At 45.8% G+C, this 22,482-nt stretch overlaps 1 protein-coding gene and 1 non-coding gene across 2 annotated transcripts in view; both read right to left on the reverse strand.

The window, feature by feature from the left end:
- EBPL (EBP like) overlaps window positions 1–14,364 on the reverse strand; it is a 29,469-nt gene extending 15,105 nt beyond the window's left edge. The window contains 1 exon segment of the mRNA NM_001205739.1: window positions 14,155–14,364. Coding sequence (NP_001192668.1) covers window positions 14,155–14,325 — 171 coding nt within the window. The 5' untranslated portion in view covers window positions 14,326–14,364.
- Window positions 14,365–20,171: 5,807 nt separating this feature from the next.
- On the reverse strand, window positions 20,172–20,244 carry TRNAG-UCC (transfer RNA glycine (anticodon UCC)). The gene has a single exon. It is a non-coding gene; the product is annotated as a tRNA-Gly (tRNA).
- Window positions 20,245–22,482: the final 2,238 nt, after the last annotated feature.

Here is a 22,482-nt window from a genome sequence, read left to right on the forward strand (position 1 = left end):
CGGACTTGATTTTTCCATGTCATGGCAACAGCACACATCATTGTTTCTGGAAGGATCAGCTGCTTCAGCCTCCTACAGCCCCTCAATGACAAGGCTTTATTGACTTCATAAATATATGCTGCCCAGCTGTCATCCGCTTAATGAGGCGACGACTTCCATTCGATGGAACCATTCCATTCGGTCCTAGCAGGCGGGCTGTTGCCCGACATTAACAATGGGCCATGCTGGCCCTTTCAGAAGTTGGGGTACCACACAGCCACACAAGTTCATTGTTCCTACAACATGGCAGCTCAGTGTTTGCTTTAGGACTTAAAAACCACTTCTCCCCTTTAAAGAATATACCCTCCTTTGCTGAGGCAGTTACTTCTTAGATTTGAAACCTTCCAAGGCTCATCTTTATTGGACATGTGTATTATCACATGATTACTTAGGGATTGGATGAAAATTAAAACTTAATCCAAGTAAGAAGGATGGTGAGGAGGGGTCACAAAAGGGACAGAGGAAGGATGAACATTTACTGAACTCTGCTAAGCTCTGGGCACTGTGCCCAGTGCCCTTCATCCTTGCTATTCATATATGGTCCACGGACCACAGCCCGGGCACCAGCTGGGAGCTGGTGTGGACTATCAGACCCTAGCCCAGACTTATGGAGATTCCTGGGCACAGTCAAGTTTGAGGAGACCTGCCCTAAATTACCAAGTTTATTTAATTCTTTCAACAAGCATTCGAAGAAAATATTAGTTCCATACTTTATGTCTACAAATTTGGGGTAGATATCTCAAATTTGGGTCCTGATCTCAGACTTTCAGGCTCCAAAACTGTGAGAAAGAAATTTCTGTTGTTTATAAGCCACCCCGTGTGTGGCATTTTGTTGCAGCAGCCTAAAGAGACTAACACAATAAGGAAACCCAGAAAGAAAGTTTCCTTTCTCCCTCCCTCCCTTAAAAAAAACAAACATTATTTTGCTTTTTATTTCTCTTTGCTGCCAAAAGAGTTTAATGCAAAATACAAGTATGAGTAAACAATGAAATAATTTCCCCAGTGCTCAGCAGTAAAGAATCTGCCTTTCATACAGGAGCTGCAGGAGACTCAGGTTTGATCCCTGGGTTGGCAAGATCCCCTGGAGGAGGGCATGACAACCCACTCTAGTATTCTTGGCTGGGAAATCCCATGGACAGAGGAGCCTGGCAGGCTACAGTCTATGGAGTCGCAGAGAGTCGGACACGACTGAAGTGACTTAGCAGCAGCAGTAAAGAGGGGAAATCACTATAGTGAGAATTCTGGTTTTTCTGTATATGCTCTGCAAAGCCTCCTCAGCGTGTATGTCTCACACATATTTAATGCACATACTCTGGTGGTTCAGTCAGTAAAGAATCCGCCTGCAATGCAGGAGACCTGGGTTTGATCCCTGGGTTGGGAAGATCCCCTGGAAAAGGGAACAGCAACCTGCTCCAGTTTCCAAATTTGCCTGGAAAATTTGATGGACAGAGGAGCCTGGCAGGCTCCAGTCCATGGAGTCACGAAGGGTCGGACACAACTGAGTCACTAAAGCACCACGATTATTTCATAACGCACATATCTTTCTTCCTTCCCTTCTGCATCACAGAAAGGATTTCCAGCGGGAAAAGGGGCGCTGCCCAGGATTTCACAGGTGGGAAAAGACAGAGCCGGCCGCACCAGCACACCTGTCGGACCCCAAAGCCCGTGCTCCCCCCGCCTTCCCACTCTGCCCCAGGCTTCTTGAGTCAGAGCTCCTCTGGAACAGCGCCAAGTAACCAGCACTTGAAAGGCAGTTCTAATGAGGTGGATGAAACTGGAGCCTATTATACAGAGTGAAGTAAGCCAGAAGGAAAAACATAAATACAGTATTCTAACGCATATATATGGAATTTAGAAAGATGGTAACAATAACCCTGTGTACGAGACAGCAAAAGAGACACTGATGTATAGAACAGTCTTATGGACTCTGTGGGAGAGGGAGAGGGTGGGAAGATTTGGGAGAATGGCATTGTAACATGTAAAATATCATGTAAGAAACGAGTTGCCAGTCCAGGTTCGATGCACGATACTGGATGCTTGGGGCTAGTGCACTGGGACGACCCAGAGGGATGGTATGGGGAGGGAGGAGGGAGGAGGGTTCAGGATGGGGAACACATGTATACCTGTGGTGGATTCATTTTGATGTTTGGCAAAACTAATACAATTATGTAAAGTTTAAAAATAAAATAAAATTTAAAATAAATAAATAAATAAATAAAACGGATCACTCTCAAAAAAAAAAAAAAAAAAAGAAAGGCAGCCTGTGGTGTGAGTGAAGGTGAGTGACAGGGCGGAAAAGAGCCAGGAAACCACGCCGTGGGAAACGGCGGAGCTGCGGCTCAGCCTCCCTTTGGGCTACAGAAGATGGCACAAGTAGGACCCAAAGAAATCTCAAGGGGGCTAGTCTCAGCTCAACATAAGGCAACATTTTCTTGTAACTAGAGCTATTCTATTTGGGAAAGATGGCACCCACTGAACGTTCTCAAGCACAGGTGGCTGACCCAAGGACATCTGTCTGGACTATGAGAGAAGTCCTATTTCAGGAGGAGACTGGGCTACTTGGCTCCTGAACGCCACTCCCAGACTATGGCAACGTTCTCACTTTCCACACGCGGTACCGGGCGTTCCTCTGGATGTGTGGGGCACAACGCACCCTGTGCCTGCCACGGACTGGGCCAGGGTCTGCACCGCGACAGCCGCTCCTTCGGCTGCGGGTGCCCGGATCCAAGGATCGGGAGTGACAAGGAGGCAGTCAGCGCACGGGCTGGCGGCTGGCCTACGAAGCAGCCCTTGCAAAACATCACAACCTGAACAGACCCGAGCTGGGCCCGTGACAACATTCTTATTCTCCGAGAGCACCAATTCAGAAAGAGGGCGTGAAGCCAATCTGATTCTGACAATGAATACGTAGGAGAGGTCAGGAGAGGCCCAGAACAAGTCGACACTCTGAATAAAGTCAAGCTGCCAGGAAGCATGGTGCAGTCGTTGGATTGGGCTGCCACAGAAAAGTACCACAGATTGGGTGGCTTAAAACCGCAAGCACTGAACTGTGCCTCATCTGGAGGCTGGTGTGCAGGATCAACCTGTCAGCAGGGCCGTTTCTTCCCAGGGCTGCAGGGGGATTCTGTCTCCTGCCCCTCTCCCCTATACCTTCCAGGGGTTTGACGGTACTCTTTGGTGTGCCTTGGCATGAAGGAGCCTCACTCTGATCGATGCCTTCAAGTTCACGTGGCGTTCTCTCCCTGTGTCCAAATTCCCTCCTTTATAAGGAACCAGTCATTATTGGGAGAAAGTCCATGCTCATGACCTCACTTTAAGCGAGGAAGTATTATACTGTGTTCTACTTTTACGGGGATCACTATCCCAAGGAGGCAGAGGAGGACAAATGGGAAATGGGACCAAGGAGAGGCATGAATCAGGTAGGAGGCTACCTTAGTGGGTTTAGCAACTTAGTAAAGCTGCTTAGTAACAAGCTAACTGATGTCTCAATCTTATACTTGTCCAAAGACTGTATGAACTATTGCTTCTTTGGGGAGTTCCTCTTGGGTGAGAAGGAAGAATTTATCCTGTGGTTCCCAAAAATCATTGTCAAAGGTTCAGCCCGTGGGTAGGGATGTGGGAGCCGAGTAGGACCCCAGGACCCCACACCTAAGTGGCATGTGAGGGGCCTGGGGCAGGGGCTGGAAGCAGAAGGTGCCTGGATGGGACCCAGTGAAGCTGGAGTTGGTTGCCGTCATGGTGGCAGAAGCAGAGCAAACGGTCAAGGATCAGACGAAGCAAAGAAGATCTGAGAGGTACCTGATACACAATCTTGCTATCTCCTACTGGACGACTAGGGGAAAGCAGCTGATGGAACTACAAATGGGGATCATGTTTCTGAGATCTTCAAACACTGGCTTCCCTTGGTTTAGTCACTCAGTCATGTCCGACTCTTGTGACTCCATGGACTGCACCCCGCCAGGCTCCTCTGTCCACGGCATTTCCCAGGCAAGCATACTGGAGTGGGTGACCATTTCCTTCTCCAGGGGATCTTCCCAACCCAGAGATCAAACCCGGGTCTCCTGCATTGCAGGCAGATTCTTTACCAACTGAGCCACCAGGGAAGCTCTTAGCTTCCCTTAAAGCAAGCAACTATACTTTTCAGGATTCATCCTGGGTAAACACTTAAGACAAGTGCATAAAAATATACAGAGAACATTCTATGTAATTGCCAGCAACTGGGAAAAGCCTGTAAGTCCAACAATTTAGGATTGGTGAAAAAGATTATACATGAAGTATAATGGAATCCTAAGCAGTTATTTAAATTTATGAGGTATTAATAGTTCAACAGACTCATACAGATGGCCACTGAACACAGCTAAATGGAAAAAAAGCAACAAAGAATGAATAATATGATCCCATTTTTTCAAAAAGGATTCTGACAAATATTTGTATGGATATATATATTCATATAAATTCTGGAAGACTATTTTTAAGAATACTAACAATAATTATCTCTAGGTAATTTTAACTTTTCTTCCTTGTAGATATGTTATTTTTTTACAATTATTATGGAAATAAATAATTTAAAGAAATTTTGTTTTAAAAGACTGTCTGACATAGAAAAAAAACTGACATTTTAACCACTTTTTTTTTGCCTTGTGGCATATGGAATCTTCGGAGAAGGCGATGGCACCCTACTCCAGTACTCTTGAGGAGAAGCCTGGAAGGCTGCAGTCCATGCTAAGGGTCGGACATGACTGAGCGACTTCACTTTCACTTTTCACGTTCATGCATTGGAAAAGGAAATGGCAACCCACTCCAGTGTTCTTGCCTAGAGAATCCCAGGGACAGGGAGCCTAGTGGGCTGCCGTCTATGGGGTCGCACAGAGTTGGACACAACTGAAGTGACTTAGCAGCATATGGAATCTTAGTTCCCTGAGCAGGGATCGAACCCATGACCCCTGCACTGGGAGGGCACAGTCTTAACCACTGGACCACGAAGGAAGTCCAAGAACTGACATTTTAGATATCTGAGCAATCAGAGGCTTAAAATGCAAATGGTAGATGCTGCTAAAAATTAAATGCAAAGAATCACTCTTCCATTCATTCAGTATTAACAAATATTCCAGAATAGCTCCTACAAACCAGGCACCAGGCCAGGTTCTCGAGATAGAAGAAGTCAAAACAGTTACAAATTGTGTTTAGTGTTATAAAAGAAAAAAGATATTTCCCTGGAATATTTTTATTTCAAAGGAAGTAAGTTTAGTTGCATTAAAATTTTTTGAAATATTTACAGGCTTTCTCCTTTTACAAAAGATTTTAGGTTAATTACAACAAAAAACATTCCACTAAATGGTAAAATATACATAAGAATTTGGATCAGGGACAATAAAAACATCTATATGTAGACTATCTTTTGTTATTATAGAGCTTAAATATGGTTCTGAGCATCCAAGCAGCCAAAGTGAAAAGGAGAAACATTTATTTTGTTCTTGCCATCAGAGAGAAAGAGATCAATTTTTTAAAAAGAAACTAAGCTTCTCCTAGCCTTTATCTGCAAAGGAAATTTCTCATATGAGAAATTTCTCATATCGAGTGACATTAATAAATATTATTAATATTTATATTAACAAATATTATTTTCCACATGAAATAATAAGAAAAAATCTGCTAATCCATAAACTCTGAGAGGACAAGGGTCATCTATTTTGTTTGTATCTAGACACAGGTTCCCCAGCAGGCACTCAGATTTTGTGGAAAGGAGGAACAATACGTCATTCTGAGATGTGGCTACATGGACAGCCATCCCAATTGCTAAGGAACATTCTTCATCATGTCAGAAAACAGACTGAATCCTGATCTGTAGAAGTTCGAGGACTGTCTACCACCCTAAATAATGGATAGTGGCTCATTCTGGGCGCTATTCTTTAGGCTTTGACACCATAAACAGAACCACCAGGAGATTATATCTGTACCTAAAGTTATGTGTATGTATGTCTATATATCTACCTAGATTTATCATAAGGAACTGGCTTAAGCAATTGTCGAAGGCTGACAAGTCCCACGACCTGAGGTTGAGTCAGCAAGCTGGAGACCCAAGAAAGCCAATGGAGCTCTAACCCAAGCAGAGGCCTGAGAAGAGGTGGAACCAATGGTACAGATCTAGTCCAAAGGCCAGCAGGCTTGGGATTCAGGAAAAGCCCTTGTTTCAGTTTGAGTCAAAAGGCAGTAAAAAGCCAATGTCCCAGTGTGAATGTCTCCCAGGTAGGAGGCTTTCTTTCTGACTAGAGGGAAGACCAGGTTTTTGTTCCAGTCAGGACACCAAGGAGATCCAACCAGTCAATCCTAAAGGAAATCAATCCTGAATATTCATTGGAAGGACTGATGTTGAAGCTGAAGCTCCAATACTTTGGCCACCTGATATGAAGAGCTGACTCACTGGAAAAGACTCTGATACTGGAAAAGATTGAGGGCAGAAGGAGAAGGGGACGACAGAGGATGAGATGCCATCACTGGATGCCATCACTGGATGGCATCACTGAATCAGTGGAATGAGTTGAGCAAACTCTAGGAGATGGTGAAGGACAGGGAAGCCTGGCATGCTGCAGTCCATGGGGTCGCAGAGTCGGGACGACAGAGCGACTGGACAACAACAGGCCTTCAGTTGATCGGATGAGGCCCACTCGTGTTACGGAGGGCAATCTGCTTTACCGATGTAAATATTAACTTCATCCAAAACACCTTCACAGGAACACCCAGAATAACGTTTGTCAAAATATCTGGGCACCCCATGGCCCAGTCAAGGTGACACACAAAATTAACCAGTGAACCATTACTCTTAATACACAGTTAAACCCACTGTGATTCACCAGGCTTACCAAACCGCACAGGACTATGAATTCATTTACCAGAGAGGATATCTATCTTAGAGCGAAACTGATGAAGATAATGATGCCAAAAATGGAAAGGAAAACAGGAGCCAGCAACAGACGGCGAATTAAAAGGCAACTTCAGACCTCATGACAAAGTAGTGGGAGGAAGACAATTTTAGAAAGTCCCAAGATCAGAAGCTGAAGTTACTGCCATGAAGGCAAAGAACAGATGGCAACGTGAAACAGAAAAGGGTAATGTCCAAAATACACCATTAATAGGGAGGTAAGCAGCCTCAGGATTTCTTGAAGAAAGACGACGCTTGGGCGTTAAGGCAGAATGAATGGAGAGACTACAGAGCCCAGATGTTCCGTGACAACCGTCCTGCGTCCTGATGGACAAGCCCAAGTGCTGCTCCACAGTCATGAGAGGGTGGGAATGGCTAGCCTAGGGGTCTGAGCAGAGGACCAGTGGCAGAGTCAGGCCCATCCGATTCCCCTCAGTTCATGCGGCCGGGCAACGCCAGACATCACGTGGGCCCGCACACAGCTCTGCCGTCCACCCTCCCTTGCACCAGGCTCCTGCTCACACATGTGCTCAGACCTTCCCACCTTAAACCCCAAGTCCCTGGCTCTTGCCGCATCTTTTGAACTTTTCTTTGTAAACAAGGAAGAATAAAGGGTGTTGATCAGCACCCAGCTCTGTGAGGATGAAGTCAACAGCCGCTGCAGTTGCTGACGGACCGCGCTCCCTGAGAAGAACTCGGGGTGAAATGCAGCATGAGACACACTGTGCTTCAGAAAAACAGGCCCCAGAGATTGTAGGATGCACGTCTCAGGAGGAATTCTCATGAACCCAGATTCAAGCATCTTCACATGTATGGTTGGACAAGCACTGATACTGTTACCTTGAGCTATCTTGTTTTTTGTGACCAGCAGTGATTTTTTTTATCGAGGACGTGTGCTTGACTGCATGTCTTCCCTAGCCAAAACCCATATATAAGCTCTTTCGTGGCAACCCACTCCAGTATTCCTGCCTGGAGAATTCCATGGACAGAGGAGCCTGGTGGGTCACAAAGAGTCGGACACGACTGAGTGACTAACTTTCTTTCTTCTTTCTTTTCCCCTATCTTTTGGGGGCAGCTTCTTGTGAGCTCCTGAGAGACTGTCTCCTGGGCCACTCACAGTCCTCAGTAAGGTCCCTGAATTAAAACTTAGACTCACAGACTTCCCTGGCGGTCCCGCAGTTAAGAATTCATCCGTCAATGCGGGGGACATGGGTTCGATCCCTGGTCGGGGAAGACGCCGTGTGCTGTGGGGCAACTAAGCCCACAAGCTTAGAGCCCGAGCTCCCCAGTAAGAGAAGCCTGCACACGGCAGCTAGAGAGTGGCCCCGCTCTCTGCAACTAGAGAAAGCCCACGCAGCAACAAAGACCCAGTGCAGCTAAAAAAAATACCTCTATATATTAAACAAATTTTTTAAAAAAGCAACTTACACTCACAGCTCTTAAGTCTGTCCATTTTTCTTCAAGTCGGCACATTTCTGCACTGTCCTTCCTTCCACCACCAAATCTCCTGCAAGTCTGGCATATACTTCCCCTCTGCCCCACCTGCTAAGCCCTTGCCCCTGGCTGCTGGTGTCCCCATTCAAGCAATGCCATCTACATCCACTTCCTGACGGCTGGTCCCAGAAGGCTCAGCCTTCACCTTTTTTGAACTTTTTATTTTTGTAACAGTGCTGCACATTTCACGGTGATGCTGAAATTCCCTTCTTTAGCTCCCAGGACCCAGCACTATATCTTGTTCTTGGCCTTGCCCCCAAGATTCTTCCTGGATCTTCCTCTTCCTGATTGTTCAATAGCAATATCAAAAGACTCTGCTGTCATCCCCAGGCTTTTCACCGTTCTGTTTTCTCTTACTCGGAAGTCACTCTCCCCAGGGCTTCCTACGCTCCTCCAGTCCAGTGAGGAACTTCCAACTCTCTGTTCCACCCTGACTCTGCCTCTCCAACGGGTCTTACATTTTCAGCGCCTTCCAACCATTTCCCCTCAATTACACCCTGGAGTCCCAGATTCACAGTTCTAAAATCAGACTTTCTTGTCCTTGTTAACATTATCAACATTATCCAAGCCAGCCAAATTCTAAACCCCAAGATCATCTCTACTCCCGATGTATATATAACTGGTTACTCTGACTCATAAAATTCTTCCCTGCAAAGTCTCTTGTATTTCGCTTTTCTCCTCATTTTAACTTTTATCACCACCCAAGCTCAGCTTTCTTCTCATTCCTAAAATACTGCAATCGGTTTTAGCTGATCTTCTTGCCCTGAACTATCCTTTCCAATCTACTCTGCATCTGTTAGGAGACAATTTTCCATAAAGATCTCCTATTCTTGCAATGTCTGGCTGGGGTGTCTAAGCACAGGCATTCACACTAATTTAAGAATATTCCTGGTGGTCTCATGGTTAAGAATCTGCCTTGCAGTGCAGAGGATGTGGGTCTGATCCCTGGTCAGGGAACTAAGAACCCACATGGTGTGGATTAATTAAGCCCAGTGCCACAACTTCTGAGCCTAAGCACTAAACTACTACTAAATCCCACGGGCTCTGGCGCCCACATGCCACAACCAGAGTTCACGCGCCACAACCAAGATCCTTGGGTCAGGAAGATCCCCTGGAGAACGTAATGGCAACCCACTCCAGTATACTTGCCTGGAGAATCCCGTGGACAGAGGAGCCTGGTAGGCTACAGTCCATGGGGTCGGACTGTCCAGAGAGCTGGACATGACTGAGCAACTAACACTGCAACTAGAGAAAAAGCCTGCAAAGCAACAAAGACCCAGCACAGCCAAAAATAAATAAAGTTATTCTAAAAAGAAAAACTAACATATTAAAAAAACAATCTATAAAAAAAAAAAAAAGAATATGCACGTAAGGAGACATTCCAGAGTAGTAGGGCTTAGAGACCTCTCCTTCCTGAGATGTTTCAGGGTAGTGAAGATAAAGCCCTCACCTCCTCTTCCTCAGAGAGGATCTGTTTACATTCCTGAGTAAAGATAAGGTCTTTCTCTAGAGAGAAGTAGGAGCAGGTCACCAGCAGCTCCACAGAAGATGGGAACCTAACTGGGGGGTGTTCCTCTCTGTAATGTGCCCCCAGCCTGTGCAAGTACCATCTGGCCCTCACTGCCTTGCCCTGTGGAGCTTGGGCAATCAACAAGGCTAACTTCACCCGAAAAGGTAAAATCTCAGCCCCCTTACCCTGTGACGTGATACACCACCACCAAATTATGTTTTGAAAGATCCGCTTTGGCCACCTTACTTCCTTGATTGAAACACTTCATGGCTTCCTTCCACAGAATAAAACTCTAAGCCTTATCTGTAATTCAAGTTCTCTTTCCAGTTTGTCCCCCTTCTAAGGGACTTAAGAATTTGTGGATCTGAGTATCCCAGGGGGTAATGGAAGCAATCCACCATAAATACTGACAGAGGACTATAGTCATGACAAAGAAAGAGAAATCAAAGCCGATGATAATCAGCTAGGTCTGCAGATATCAGCTGGACACGTGTTGCTCGAGTCTTACCCTATGTAAATCTTCCATTCTAATCAATCTGGACTTCCACATGTTCCCCAAACAGGCATACACACCCTGCCTCCAGCTTTGGCCACGCCTGTGCTCAGTCACTCAGTTGTTTTCAGCTTTTTGCGACCTCATAGACTGTAGCCCACCAGGCTCCTCTGTCCATGAGATTCTCCAGGGAAGAATATGGGAGCAGGTTGCCATTTCCTATTCCAGGGGATCTTCCTGACACAGGGACTGAACCTGGATCTGTGTCTCCCGCATTGGCAGACAGATTCTTTCCCATGAGTGCCACCTGGGAAGCCCCCTGGCCATGCCTAGAATGCTATACTTAGATCACAGATGAGGGAAAACCCATGAAGCACCAGGGCAAGAAACACCCATAGCACCTTTTGAGCAATGGTGAGCCAAACCACTGATTTCTTCATGGATGTCACCGTGGCTCCCATCAGACAGGAAACCAACCAGCCCTCCATCCCGGCCATAACCAATGAACTGAAGGTCCAAGCTGCAGCCCCAGGTAACCAGTGTCTGATTGGACATCAGGGAGCTGAACCATCTCTGGCAATGCTTGGTTGAATCTCTGTGCAACAGGGGAGCTCGGCATTTTATGCTGGCCAACAGACCCAGACAGCGCCTCAACTTGAGAAGTCAAGTCAAAAGGGGTGAGGAGAGACAGCTCAGGTTCCAGTGGGAAGAAGTGAGCTGGGGTTTCAGACCTCCTTCAGTCTTTCTATTCAAATCTTAGCTCCACCCACATTTCTGGGTATTCTCACAACAAACTCCCAATCATCTCAAAGATAATATGGACATGCATTTGCCTGGTAGGCCTCAACCACTTAAGAGCCCTTCTCACAGTCTCTAAGATATGTGTACCAAGACGCTGGTTGAAGCATTGTGTGTAAATAGTCAACTTAACCAGACATTATTAATGGGTGTGCTTTTATCATATTTCATTATCAACTGAAAGATACAACCTAATTCCAGAGACATAAAATATCAGGGACTTCCCTGGTGATCCAGTGGCTGTGATTCTGCACTCTCCATGCAAGGGGCCCAGGTTTGATCCCTGGTCAGGGAACTAGATCCCACATGCTGCTCAAATAGTTCAAATCCCACAAGTAAAAGACTCCGGGTGCTGCCCCTAAGAGTTGGTGCATTCAAACAAATGAATAAATATTTTTTAGTGGTGGTTTTGTGGCTAAATCGTGTCGGACTCTTGAAACCCCATGGACTGCAGCCCACCAGGCTCCTCTATCCTTGGGATTTCCCAGGCAAGAATACTGGAGTGGGTTGCCATTTCCTTCTCCAGGGGATATTCTTGACCTAGGGATCGAATCTGGGTCTCCTGCATTCCAGGCAGATTCTTTACTGACTGAGCCATAAGGAAGCTTAAATATATATATATAAATTTAAAATATATATTTTAATACATCAATAAAATAACCCACAGTAGTTATGCCACTGATTGTTGTAACATATCAAAAAAAAAAAGTGCCTTTTAGAATTAAGGGATTATTGTATGTATTCAAGGTATGTATTCAGGTCCCCAGTGGCTCAGATGGCAAAGAATCTGCCTACAATTAGGAGATGCAGGAGACAAGGGTTTGATCTCTGGGTTGGCAAGATCCATTGGAGAAGGGAAGGGCAACCCACTCCAGTACTCTTGTCTGGAGAATTATAAGAACAGAGAAGTTTGGCAGGCTATAGACCAAGGGGTCACAAAGAGTCAGACACAACCGAGCAACTAACACTTTCACTTCAAGGTATGTATGGTATGGTACACTCAAACAGTGGGATGTTTTGCAGCTGAGACAGGTAAACAGCACAAGATGGGTCCATGGGTGGTGGTGGGGGGAAGAATTTCCTTCAGAATAAAGGAGGAGAGTGGGGCATACATGGGGCTACACCTCAAGGTGCCAAGTGGAGATGTATCCAGTGTTTCCTGGCAGTCGGTGCTTGTAAAGCAGACTTTAATTTTAAACCAGGTGGTGAACATGTGGGTGTATGTTTTAGTGTTTTAATACCCTTTTTGTGTGTCTAAAATATAATACACTTTAAGTGGGCCTTGTAACCTGTTTTATTGCCCCTGTTCCTTGGACACCTTGTGTTCAGCAACGGCTTACAAATTCTTTAGAGACTCCCCTGGTGGTCCATTGCAGGGGGCCACGGTTTGATTCCTGGTCGGGAAACTAGATCCCGCATACCGCAACTAAAGATCCTGCATGCTGCAACGAAGACCGAAGACCCCATGTGCTGCAACTAAGACCCCGCTCAGCAAAAAAAAAATCAATTCTATAAATAAAGGAGTTGAGGGAACTATTTACTGTCTACAACCTCCACAAGTTGACTATTAGGAAAGAAGGAATTTCGTCATTCCCTCCAGCAGTATCTGATACGTGCACATATCCAACTGATCAACATCTGCAGCCCTAGGTGGTTATCCAAAACTCTGCTCTTTCTCTATATTCCAGTCCTCCCTCAGACAAGGACTGTTTCCCACGCATGCCAAAACCCACAAATGCTCAAGTCACTTCTGTAAAAATGGTGTAGTATTTGCATATAACCGGACAGCAGCCCCTAGGCTTTAAATCATCTCTAGCTCACCTTTAATACCCAACACTATGTAAATGCTACATAAGTAGCTGTAAATACAAGGTAAATACCATGTAACTAGTTGTGGGTGAGGAGGGGGAGTTGCAGAGGGGGGCAATTTCATCTTGGAAATTTCTGGAATTTTTTTTTTCTTGTATTTTCTATCCTCCGTTGATTGAAACCACCAGATAGGGAGGAGAACCGATTGTAGAGACCCTGGCTTCACATTAGCTTTGGGTTTGCCTAGATTTAACCAAGGTCAAATTGGCAAAAAAAGGAAAAAGATATTTTGCCTAGTTTAACAAAAGGCTTTAAGAAGAGTGTGTGCATGGGAAGTGGGGCATTTTCAATAGACTCCCTTAAAAACAAAAAGTGAGTTGAAGTTTTAAGGACAAGTTTCCTAAAGCCTGGCATGAAATAAAGTGCAAGCTTTGGAGTCAGACTAATTAATAAAAGTTATTCCGAAAATCACGCCAGCTGTGTGGCACTGTGAAGTCATCTAACTTTGCAGGGCTTGTTTCTCTGTAAAATGGGGACATTAATAAGTGACTTATGGGGTTTTCGCAGGTCAGAAATTTTAAACACAGTACTGGGCCTGCATACAGTAGTTACCCAATAAACGGTGATTAGTATTTGGGAGAGGGTTTGGGGTTTTGGTTCAGGCCCCAGCGTACCTCGTCACCCCTCCCTGCTGCCTCTGGGTCATTCAAAAACTCTCAATTATCTTAAACATCTATGTGCAGGTTACGAAGTCAAGCAAGCCAAGGCCTTTCGACAGCTTACAATCCGACTAAGAGCACCATAGAGGGATAACAACGTTCGGCTTTTCCTGGTTTAGTTTTAATTTGGTAGAGAAACTGGCACCACCAAGGAAGCTGCGCTACGGCCTTGGGACCTCGGAGAGGTGCAGTATCTGGCCAAAGGCCACGGGCACCACGGCCTCCAGGTGATTCCCGGGTCTCCCGCCATAGGGCCCGGGGCGGCCAAGGCGTCCCTGGCGTCCGCGTTCTTTCCTGGAAACTAGAGGGAACGGTCTCAAGAGAGGCGGCGTCCACCCGCGTTTTCGGGGCCCAGGCGAGGACACTCACTTACCAGCGCGAAATGCACCAGGGCGTTGAAGCAGAGCCAGGCGAGCAGCCCGCGGTCCGCCGCCCCCCGACCCCGGCCCAGGCGCAGGCCCAGCGCGCAGCCCACCGCCAGCAGCGAGGCGCACAGCAGCAGCGAGCCGCCCGCCGCGGCGCCCAGCTCCCCGCCCGCGTGCATGCTTCCTACTCCCAGCGCAGACTGTCCGCACCTGGACTGGGATCGCCCCGCGAGCAGGGAGCGGGAAAACGGGCCTGCGCGGCGAGGAGGCCGGGCTGCGCGGCGAGGAGGCGGGGCTGCGCGGCGAGGGGGTGGGGCGGAAGAAGGCTTCCGCCTCCCGCCCCGCTGCCCCGCGGAGTACCTAGACAGCAGAGCCAGACGTTTTCTCAACTCAGGTACAAGCTCACCAATTTTCTTAACTGCCGAAACCAGACCTATCCCCAGTTCTGTTCACTCACTCGTGTCCGACTCTTTGTTACCCCATGGACTGCAGCACGCCAGGCCTCCCTGTCCATCACCAACTCCCAGAGCTTAATGAGATTCAGGTCCATCGAGTCAGTGATGCCATGCAGCATCTCATCCTCTGTCCTCCCCTTCTTCTCAGCCTGCAATCTTTCCCAGCATCAGGGTCTTTTCAAATGAGTCAACTCTTCGCATGAGGTGGCCAAAGCATTGGAGTTTCAGCTTCAACATCAGTCCTTCCAATGAACACCCAGGACTGATCTCCTTTAGGATGGACTGGTTGGATCTCCTTGCAGTCCAAGGGACTCGCAAGAGTCTTCTCCAGTACCACAGTTCAAAAGCATCAATTCTTCGGCGCTCAGCTTTCTTTACAGTCCAACTCTCGCATGATCACTGGAAAAACCATAGCCTTGACTAGACCGACCTTTGTTGGCAAAGTAATGTCTCTGCTTTTTAATATGCTGTCTAGGTTGGTCATAATTTTCCTTCCAAGGAGTAAACGTAAGCCACCTATTCCCAGACCACGCCCAAAAGGCTGGCGATAGGGCCACACCTTTTGATGCAGTGTGATTGTTAACAGGGTTCAAAGCCTTAAGCCAAGAAGTGAAGGCTAGCTGTTGGAAATTTTGCCAATAGCCTGCAGTGGGGGAAGGGAGGAAGTAGGGGGGGCGGGTAGAATTTTAGGGACAAAATATTCTAATTAAGCCCTTGCAAGCAACCATCAGTAGACATTATGGCTTACTCTAACACTATCCTTAAAGATCCAAAATCACCATAAGTATGGGCGAGAGGAGCAGTAGGTCACAGCAGTTTGGTACCAGATAGTTTACCTGCGGTGTTTTATGTTGTACTTACTGTGTTGCTGTTTAGTTGCTCAGTCGTGTCCGAGTCTTTGCCACTCCAGAGACTGTAGCCCACCAAGCTTCTCTGTTCTACTGGAGTGGGTTGCCTTTTTTCTCCAGAGGAATCTTCCTGACCCAGGGATGGAACCTGTCTCCTGCATTGGCAGGCAGATTCTTTACAGCTGAGCCAGCTCATGTGGTATTTTATGTTTCTTTACAACCCTTGGACCCTGTGTGTGTCCTCCTATTTTACAAATGTGGAAACAGGCTCAAATAAGATTTAAATAACTTGTCTAAGGACTCTCAGTGACTGGGCCGAGGCCAGAACCCACGAGTGAAGTGTCCCCAAGGCCTTTGCTTTTTGACCCTTGAGTAGATGCTTAACAGACAACTACAGTCAGCCGGGTTGGATGAAGCCACAAGCTGGAATCAGGATTGCTGGGAGAAATATCAATAACCTCAGATATGCAAATGACACCACCCTTTACAGCAGAAAGCAAAGAAGAACTAAAGAGCCTCTTGAAAGTGAAAGAGGAGAGTGAAAAAGTTGGCTTAAAACTCAACATTCAGAAAACTAAGATCATGGCATCCAGTCCCATCACTTCATGGCAAATAGATGGGGAAACAATGGAAACAGTGACAAACTATCTTTCTGGGCTCCAAAGTCACTGCAGACGGTGACAGCAGCCATGAAACTGGAAGATGCTTGCTCCTTGGAAGAAAGGCTATGACCAACCTAGACAGCATATTAAAAAGCAGAGACATTACTTTGCCAACAAAGGTCCATCTAGTCAAGGCTATGGTTTTCCCAGTAGTCATGTATGGATGTGAGAGTTGGACTATGAAGAAAGCTGAGAGCTGAAGAATTGATGCTTTTGAACTGTGGTGTTGGAGAAGACTCTTGAGAGTCCCTTGGACTGCAAGGAGAGCCAATCAATCAATCCTAAAGGAAATCACTCCTGAATGTACATTAGAAGGACTGATGCTGAAGCTGAAACTCCAGTACTTTGGCCACCTGATGCGAAGAACTGACTCATTGGAAAAGACCCTGATGCTGGGAAAGATTGAAGGCAGAAGTGGACGACAGAGGATGAGATGGTTGGATGGCATCACCGACGTGATGAACATGAGTTTGAGTAGGCTCTGGAAGTTGGTGATGGACAGAGAGGCCTGGCATGCTGCAGTCCATGGGGTCGAAAAGAGTCGGACACAACTGAGCAACTGAACTGAACAGTCAGCCCTTGAATCCAGATAGGAAGGGCAAACTAATGGGACTTGAATATCCATGGATTCTGGTACACACAGGGGCTTCTGGAACCATTGCCCCATGGATACCCAGGGATGACCTGCACTTCCTGTTTTAATAATCCCCAAAACAAGGATTCAGATCTCTAGCGCTGGCCCTCTCCTCTGAGCCCAGACCAGTATTTACAGCGTTGACCATCATTTGCGTGTCTCCACTCCACTCAACCCGAACTGAACTCATCACCCTCTACTGCATGCGTCTGACTCTCTCCTGTTGCTTTTTCCTTTTTCTTCTGACTGCACTGTGAGGGTTTCATGTTCTTTGTTCCTCGACCAGAGATTGATCCTCAGCCACAGCAGTGAAAGCGCCAAGTCCTAACCAATGAATCAGGGAACTCCCCCTCAGTGTTGCTTATTATCTTTTATGCCACTTAATATTCATCAGTTATAGCAACCCAGAAACACAGAAATCATCCTTGATATCTTCCTCTCCTCCAGTTCCTGATCTAAGCTTCGCTTGCTCCTGTTTCAGTTGCCAGTATCTCTGGATTCCATCTGGTGGCTCAGATGGTAAAGAATCTGCCCACAATGCCAGAGACCCGTGTTCGATCCCTGGGTTGGAAAGATCCCCTGCAGAAGGGCATAGCAACCCACTCCAGTATTCTTGCCTGGGAAATCCCACAGACAGAGGAGCCTGGCTACACTCCATGGGGTCACGAAGAGTTGGACACTTTCTTTCAACCACTTCATGGACCAACCTGTTCACCACCTCTTGCTTCAGGGCTTCACACTCACTATTTCAACCTGTACACATTACTAAACTCAAAGTACATTTCCTGTGCTTGCCCTACCAGCCAATGATTGTTATTAAACACAATACTTCTATCATCACTCTTATTTAATGAAGATGATTTACCGTTGCTTGTAGAATATCAAAACTTCTTCGTATGCCTTACAGGTGGGGGTCTGGCACCTGCCTATCTCTTCAGCCCTCCCCTGGCCCTGGCAGCCCTCCCCTTCACTATCATTTTGGCTCCAGCTGTACTTCCTTTCGCTACCTGGACTCCCATGCTTCTTCCTACTTTGTACTGTTCCGTCTGCCACAAAAGCTCTTCCAGTGAATCTGCCCAATTAACTCCTGCTTTTCCTTCACCACTATCAGCTGTGTAATTTTTGGAGACTTTAACTTCTGTCTGCCTGATAATAAGAATCTTCATCACAGACATGTTGAGGGCCGAGTTGGTACTTCTTAAGCACTCATGCCAGAGGCTGGCATTTACTGACAACTCACTGCCAGCCTGATTATCACCTTCCTAACCAGGCCAATTCCCTCTATTACGTATCATTGTATAACATTTGTCCCAGCTTTTACTTTTATTTGTGTGTGTGGACCTTGCACCCTAGCACGGGACCTGGCAGGGGATAGGATGCTCAAGAAGTATTTGAATGTTCTTAAAGGCTTAGTTTCAAAACTCTTATTTATAAAAAAAAATGACTGAAGCCATGGAAAGGATGCATACAGATATGGAATCTGTTCTTATTATGAAGAAAACTGAGCTGAAATCAAATAAAGTGAAATTTATAAATTCTATTAAGGTTTGAAAACTGTAAACACCAAACTACTGGATTGAAAAGAGCTGAAAACAAAGGGAACTGAGGCTGTTACCTGATCACAAATCTAATGATGATGAAGCTGGTAAAGTAACTGAAACAGTCTCCTCCATGTTAACAGAATTAAATGGCCAGATAATGGAATGTTCCCATTCCATTGTACCCAGAAACTAGCCAAAGCACACTTTATACACGGGGTCCTTGGTATGCACGAAGCCAAGAGGAACCAGGTCCAGGAAGGACTTTAAAGCAGGATGGCTGAAATGCATGGAGTGTTCAGGTTGAGAAAGGAAATTAATAAAAAGAGATCTGTCTCGTCTGCTATACAGGAATAATTAAAGTCTATACTCAAAATCAAGAACAGTTCATTTATAATGATGGTTCTTTAAGAGTGGGGACTTCTATTCAATATTAAGACAGTCACAATGAAAGCTAGTCCGTAAGTAGATCTACTTGGGAGTGCCTTTGCTTCTCCAACTCTTCTGACTCCTAGCCTGCAGAAATGTGTCCACAAAATGGTCTTTCTCAAAAACAAAACCTGATTTTGTCTTTAAAACATTATGCAAAATGTGTCCTTTACTAACACCTAGGTTTGTAGTACCATAAAACTGTCTTTCTTACATCAAGTAAAACCATTGCGCTGTGAAGATGCCTGGTTTCCCTTGAGGCTTCACACATCATTTGGCACAAGGCCCCATTTATCTCCGGGAACCACAGTTTTAAAGAAGAATTACTCAAGAAGGCAGATGGTAGGCAGTTCTTCAGGGCTGGGAAAACGGATGTTGCAGAAGGCCCTGCAGGGAGCACATACTTTATACAACAGCCATAGATCCCCTGCTTTTAATCATTTTTAATAAACCTGTGAAGTATCCTGATGAGGCCAATCTCTCACAATGCTTCAAAGCGGTGTTTTACAAACTATGCTAGGGGTTTCTCTGCTCCAACCCCAGCTTTCCCAGAAAACTTCAAGCTCTTCAACTAAGAATGTTTCAAACACATTGCTACAGGGAAGTGTTGAAAAAACAAAGGGCAATCCACACATTTGGTTGTTTCACACAACTTTTAAGGCTCCCCTTGTAGCTCAGTGGTAAAGAATCCACCTTCAATGCAGGAGACACAGGGCATGCTGTTTCGATCCCTAGCTTGGGAAGATCCCCTGGAGGAGAAAATGGCAACCCACTCCAGTATTCTTGCTTGGGAAATTCCATGGGCAAAGGAGCCTGGTGGCCTGCAGTCCACAGTATGGCAAAGAATTGGATGCAACTGGTCGAACTGGGCTTCCCTAGTGGTGTGCGCACACATTCACAACTTCTTTTAGCCACAGGATGCATGCAAGAGAGTAACTACTCCACATTCCCATCCTCCTAAGCCCTTTGCAGTAGATAGGCTCAGGACTGCCAGGACTTCTCATGTGGGATCTGGGAAATGTGCTGATTTCTCCTAAAACTGAGATTGAAGAAAAGGCACATTTTTTTTTTTTTGGTGGGGGTGGGGAGGGGGTTTCCGCTTTTTATCTTCTGTTTCTGGGGGTGGGGGGTGGGGGAAAGACCTGGCACTGTTCATAGAACAGAAGGCATGATTTAGGCTCTCATTTGAGTGAAGTTTCCTAGCTAAATTGATTTAGGCCAATCGTTCACACAACAAGCAGTTTTGGCCCCCAGGAAACACGTGGCTGTGTCTTGAGACATTTTTCACTGTCCAGAATGGGAAGCGCAGAGTGCTACAATGTCTAGTGGGCAGGGCCTAACGATGCAACTAAACACCCTACAATACACAGGACAGCCTCCCACAATCAAAAACTACCCAGCCTATAATGTCCATTTTTCTCTTTTTTTTGGCCACACCTCAAGGCCTGCAGGATCGTAGTTTCCTGACCAGGGATCGCACCTGGTCCCTCGGCAGTGGAAGTGCAGAGTCCTAACCACTGGACCACCAGGGAATTCCCTAAAATGTCAGTACTGAAGGGTCTGAGAAACCCTGATATACGTTAAAGTTAGCTGAGGGATCTCATGGGTAAATAGAGTGCATCACACGAGATGCCAGGCTGGATGAGTCACCAGCTGGAATCACAACTGTTGGGAGAAATATCAACAACCTCAGATATGCAGATGATACCACTCTATGGCATAAAGCGAAGAGGAGCTAAAGAGCCCCTTGATAAGAGTCAGAGAGGACAGTGAAAAAGCTGGCTTGAAACTCAACATTCAAAAAACTAAGATCATGGCATCCATTCCTATCACTTCATGGCAAACAGATGGGGAAAAAGTGGAAGCAGTGAGACTTTTTCCTAGGCTCCAAAATCACTGCAGACAGTGACTGAAGCCATGAAATTAAAAGATGCTTGTTCCTTAGAAGAAAAAGGCAGTGTATTAAAAAGCAGAGATGTTACTTTGCCTACAAAGGTCCATATAGTCAAAGCTATGGTTTTTCTAGTAGTCACGTATGGATGTGAGAGTTAGACCATAAAGAAGGCTGAGGCTGAGCACCGAAGAATTGATGCTTTTGAACTGTGGTGCTGGAGAAGACTCTTGAGTCCCTTGGACTGCAAGGAGATCAAACCAGTCAGTCAATAAAGGAAATCAATCCTGAATATTCATCGGAAGGACAGATGCTGAAGCTGAAACTCCAATACTCTGGCCACCTGATGCAAAGAGCTGACTCATTGGAAAAGACTCTGATGCTGAGAAAGTTTGAAAAAAAATCCCGAGTCAACCCATTAATGAACACAGAGTTAAAGGTTATGCCATCAGCCAGCAAAATTGAGTTTACTGGGGAGTAACAGAGGGATTCTTTACCACCCGAGCTACCAGGGAAGCTTCCCTGATGGCTCAGATGGTAAAGAATTCGCCTGCAATGCAGGAGACCCAAATGATTCCTGGGTCGGGAAGATCCCCTGGAGAAGGGATAGCCTACCCACTCCAGAATTCTTGGGCTTCCCTGGTGGCTCAGATGGTAAAGAATCTGACTGCAATGCAGGAGACCTGGGCTGGGAAGATTCCCTGGAGGAGGGCATGGCAACCCATTCCAGTGTTCTCGCTTGAAGAATCCCAATGGAGAGAGCAGCATGGCAGGCTACAGTCCATGGGGTTGCAAAGAGTTGGACATGACAGAAGTGACTAAGCACAGCACAGTGCTGATGCTGGGAAAGACTGAGGGCAGGAAGAGAAAAGGACAACGGAGGATGAGATGGTTAGCTAGTATCACCAACTCAATAAACAGGAATTTGAGCAGACTCTGGGAGATAGTGAAGGACAGAAGAGCCTAGCACACTATAGTCCATGGGGTTGCAAAGAGTCGGACACGACTTAGGGACTGAACAAGATGAAGGATGTGAATACTCCTATTCCTAAACACTTTGTCTTAAGTACTGAGTCCATCTATATAACTGACCCTTGAACAACACGGGTTAGGGGTGCTGACCCTCTGAATATTTGAAAATCTGCCTAGAATTTATAGTCAGCCCTCCATATACAGAGTTTCTCCATACAGCAGTTCCTCTGTGTAAGTGGCTCCACATCCAAGGATTCAACCAACAGCAGATCGTGCAGTACTACAGTACCTACTATTGAAAAAACCCCACATATGTGTGGACCCACACAGTTCAAACCCATGTTGTTCCAGGGTCAGTCGTATACAAGTATGTATAGATAGAGCCTCATCCATATGCTGTGCTTTTGGGAATCATTCTACCAGTGTTTTTCATTTATTTAACAAAATACATCATTTATGTGAAGAGCTCCTTTTACACTTTGGACAAATGAGTGGTAGATTAAAGACAGCACTCCTTGGCCTATATATGCCTTAAAACGTACAGAAATTATACTCCCCTTCTCCAAATAGATTTAAACCCCCAGGTCAACTAGGGTTAAGAAGATTCATAACCATCATTGTTAGACAACTGACATCCATAAATTTTTACCAGCAATAATCTTCTCAAAAGGACAACCCTTGTGAAGTACATGATGGCAAGATTAAATAGGAGTAGTGTAATTTATTTTCTCATACACTGAGTTTGTTCAAAAATAATCTGGAGTGTCATTATACAAAAGTAAAGTTTGGCTGATCCTTTGTTCTTTTAAATAATCCAAGATTTCATTTAGAGCCACAACCTCTAACAGGTTAAAACTGTTAGGTTTACTTCAATTACTATCTTGCAAAGTTCTGGTTTTCAAAGATT

The sequence above is a fragment of the Bos taurus genome, chromosome 12 (assembly GCF_002263795.3).
Source record: "Bos taurus isolate L1 Dominette 01449 registration number 42190680 breed Hereford chromosome 12, ARS-UCD2.0, whole genome shotgun sequence".
NCBI classification, from domain to species: Eukaryota; Metazoa; Chordata; class Mammalia; order Artiodactyla; family Bovidae; genus Bos; species Bos taurus.